The 2,485-nt window shown below is 46.3% G+C and overlaps 1 protein-coding gene across 1 annotated transcript in view; it reads right to left on the bottom strand.

Moving 5' to 3' along the window:
* GRIA3 (glutamate ionotropic receptor AMPA type subunit 3) overlaps nucleotides 1–2,485 on the bottom strand; it is a 166,443-nt gene that overhangs the window by 40,679 nt on the left and 123,279 nt on the right. Inside the window, exon 11 of the mRNA XM_035891946.1 lies at nucleotides 1,864–2,062. Within this exon, the coding sequence (XP_035747839.1) occupies nucleotides 1,864–2,062 (199 nt within the window). The remainder of the gene's footprint in view (nucleotides 1–1,863; nucleotides 2,063–2,485) is intronic.

The raw sequence follows: 2,485 nt of genomic DNA, 5'->3' as shown, positions 1-2,485 counted from the left end.
CCGAGGCGAGAGAAGCACCACGGAGGGCCCATTCCCCCTCCCGCTCGGCCCATCTGGATCACCCAGAGCAGGCGCTATGCCCCGCTCCACCATTACGGGGGTTCTGCTCGCCTTCCTCCCCATCTGACTCCTCTCCCTGCCTGATGGGGCTGGCAGCTCCCGACAGATCATCCTCGTCTCCAGCCCTGCTGTCTCCAGCACCAGGAGAGAGTCACAGCTCATCTCAAGACTATTAACAGCACAACAAAGTACTCATACATTTACTAGACTTCGTATCCTTTCACACGGAACACTCATTCCTTTGATCTCCGGGTGAGAAGGGATTTCCTTGTTATGTCAAACTATTAAGGAAATGAAGAAACGCCCCCATACAATCCCTCTTTCTGTATTAACAGTAACAAAATGCTGAAAAGAAGACTTTTTTCCCCCCCTAAGAACAGTATAGCGACTGTAAACAGCACCGATGTTTCTAATCAAGTTGTGCTACCACTGCTGACAGGTCCACTCAACTCATTTTTGCTGTGCAGATATTACTGCCTCAGGCTGATAATTAAACAGAATACAAATTTTTACACGCTCATGCCACCCTTACAAGGTCAGTGTTTATCTTACAGGATTTTAATAAAAACAGGAGCCATTCTGACGTACCAGCCACCACAGTTAATTAAGAACTACTGAGTACCTATTTTTTTATAAAGACATTACACGTAAGTAAGGCAGAGTACGAACACTGCATAAAATGCCTTTGTATTCACTTCCAGCTTTGCATCAGATTTATACATACATGTAAGTGTGTGTGTGGTCACGTACTGAAATTTTAAGTGAATTCAAGGAGCCCTCAGTATTTATTGAAGGAGCCCTCAGTATTTAATCGGCCTACAGCAGCAAGGGGTTTTTCGTCTCCCGCCTCCCTCGCCCTTGCACCTGGCCAGTATGCGTGACGGGCGGTAATTAGCCCTGCAGCACTGACCACTTCCCTATACAAAAAAAAAATGTTGGTTTGAATGGCATCTGATTGGCACTGCTGAGAGAGAACCAATCGCTCCCTGAAAGGGCCGAGCATTTCAGTTCGCCCTTGGAAAAGGGCAGAAATAAGAGCTTTTCAGGTCACAACAGTTTTAGATGCACAAAAAGTGGTCTGAGGTCATATTTAGAGTTTTTAATGACCCTCACAAACTCTCTGCAGTGCAGCTTGTGGCTTGGCAAGTGGAGAAAGGACGGACGATCTTAAATAAAAGTGTATACTCCCCCCTACGCCCACGTATTGCAAACCCAGCACGTCCCTAAGCAAGGTGAACACAGACCAGTGTTCTGGGGTACAAATGTTTCACCCCTGACTGCCTGATACAGCCACAGCCAGACGCTGGCGAGCAATGAAAACACAGCTACGACAATCACAGCAATCAATGCACCATATAGAAACGACCGGCAACGCACGCCTCCCAGCCCCATTCTCATTCTGGCAAGTGCACACCCATGTCGGATGGCATTAACGGCTGCCAGCTGGGCAAACAGAGCAAGTAGGTCAAGAGCATCACTCCTCCAAGAGTTTTCTCTGCTAAATATTGTGCTAACGACTGCATTATTGCTCATCAGACCGAGGTTCTGAACATGGTGTTAAAAAACCCTTCCTGTGATAGCAGAGGTCAGGTTTTCCATCTTGAGATGTTTCAGGTTGAGCAAAACTACCCATTTTTTATAAAATGCCTTTGGATATTAAAATCTGCACTCAGGCCTGGCCTGATTGCACAAAGCAGCTTTCACCAGCACAGCTATTACAGTGGGGTAGAAACAAATGACTGAAAACCGTACATTAAGCACTTAGAGTTTAGAAAAGCTCTAATGGAGATTTAACAGACTTACTCTAAAGAATTCTTTGGTTGAGCCTGAATCCAAAGTGCCATAGGCTATTTCGGTTTGTTTAGCCAGGTCCTCTGCACTCTCTATGGGAGAAACCATCCTTTCCACCGTAAGGAAGGCAGCAAGATTAGCAGTGTAGGAAGAGATAATGATGAGAGTGAAGAACCACCAGACTCCTCCAACAATTCGCCCTGAGAGAGATCTATGGAGAAACACACATCATCAGATTGCTTTGAAGACATTCCTTGATTTGTTGTTTTGTTTTTTTTTTTTTTTTCATTGAAGAATAATTCACATTCATGACCCTTTTGCTCAGATGGTCCAGGTACCTGTGAACAGGCAGACTGTGAGCCAGCTCCCAAGAGCCTTCCTCAGGAGAGCAAACCCGGCATGCATCTGGTCTTACCTAGTTAAACCCTCTTTCAGTGAAAACAAGGACAGTCCATTAAGAAATAATTCATCTGAGCCAACCCCATTGGAGGCTTGGAGAGGAACAAGCTTGGAGGGGAACAAGCTCTCCTGACTTCCACTGGAAGACCCTTCACTGGAGAAGTCTTCTTCCAGAAGACTTTGCCTTCTCTGCTTGCCCAGCCTTTCCCTGAGGCTGGGCAAGCCTGCCGCGGTA

This window comes from Egretta garzetta, unplaced genomic scaffold, assembly GCF_000687185.1.
Source record: "Egretta garzetta isolate BGI_Z169 unplaced genomic scaffold, ASM68718v1 scaffold53, whole genome shotgun sequence".
Lineage (NCBI taxonomy): Eukaryota > Metazoa > Chordata > Aves > Pelecaniformes > Ardeidae > Egretta > Egretta garzetta.
The sequence above is the reverse complement of the archived record's forward strand: the minus strand, read 5'-3'. Positions and strand labels throughout refer to the sequence as shown.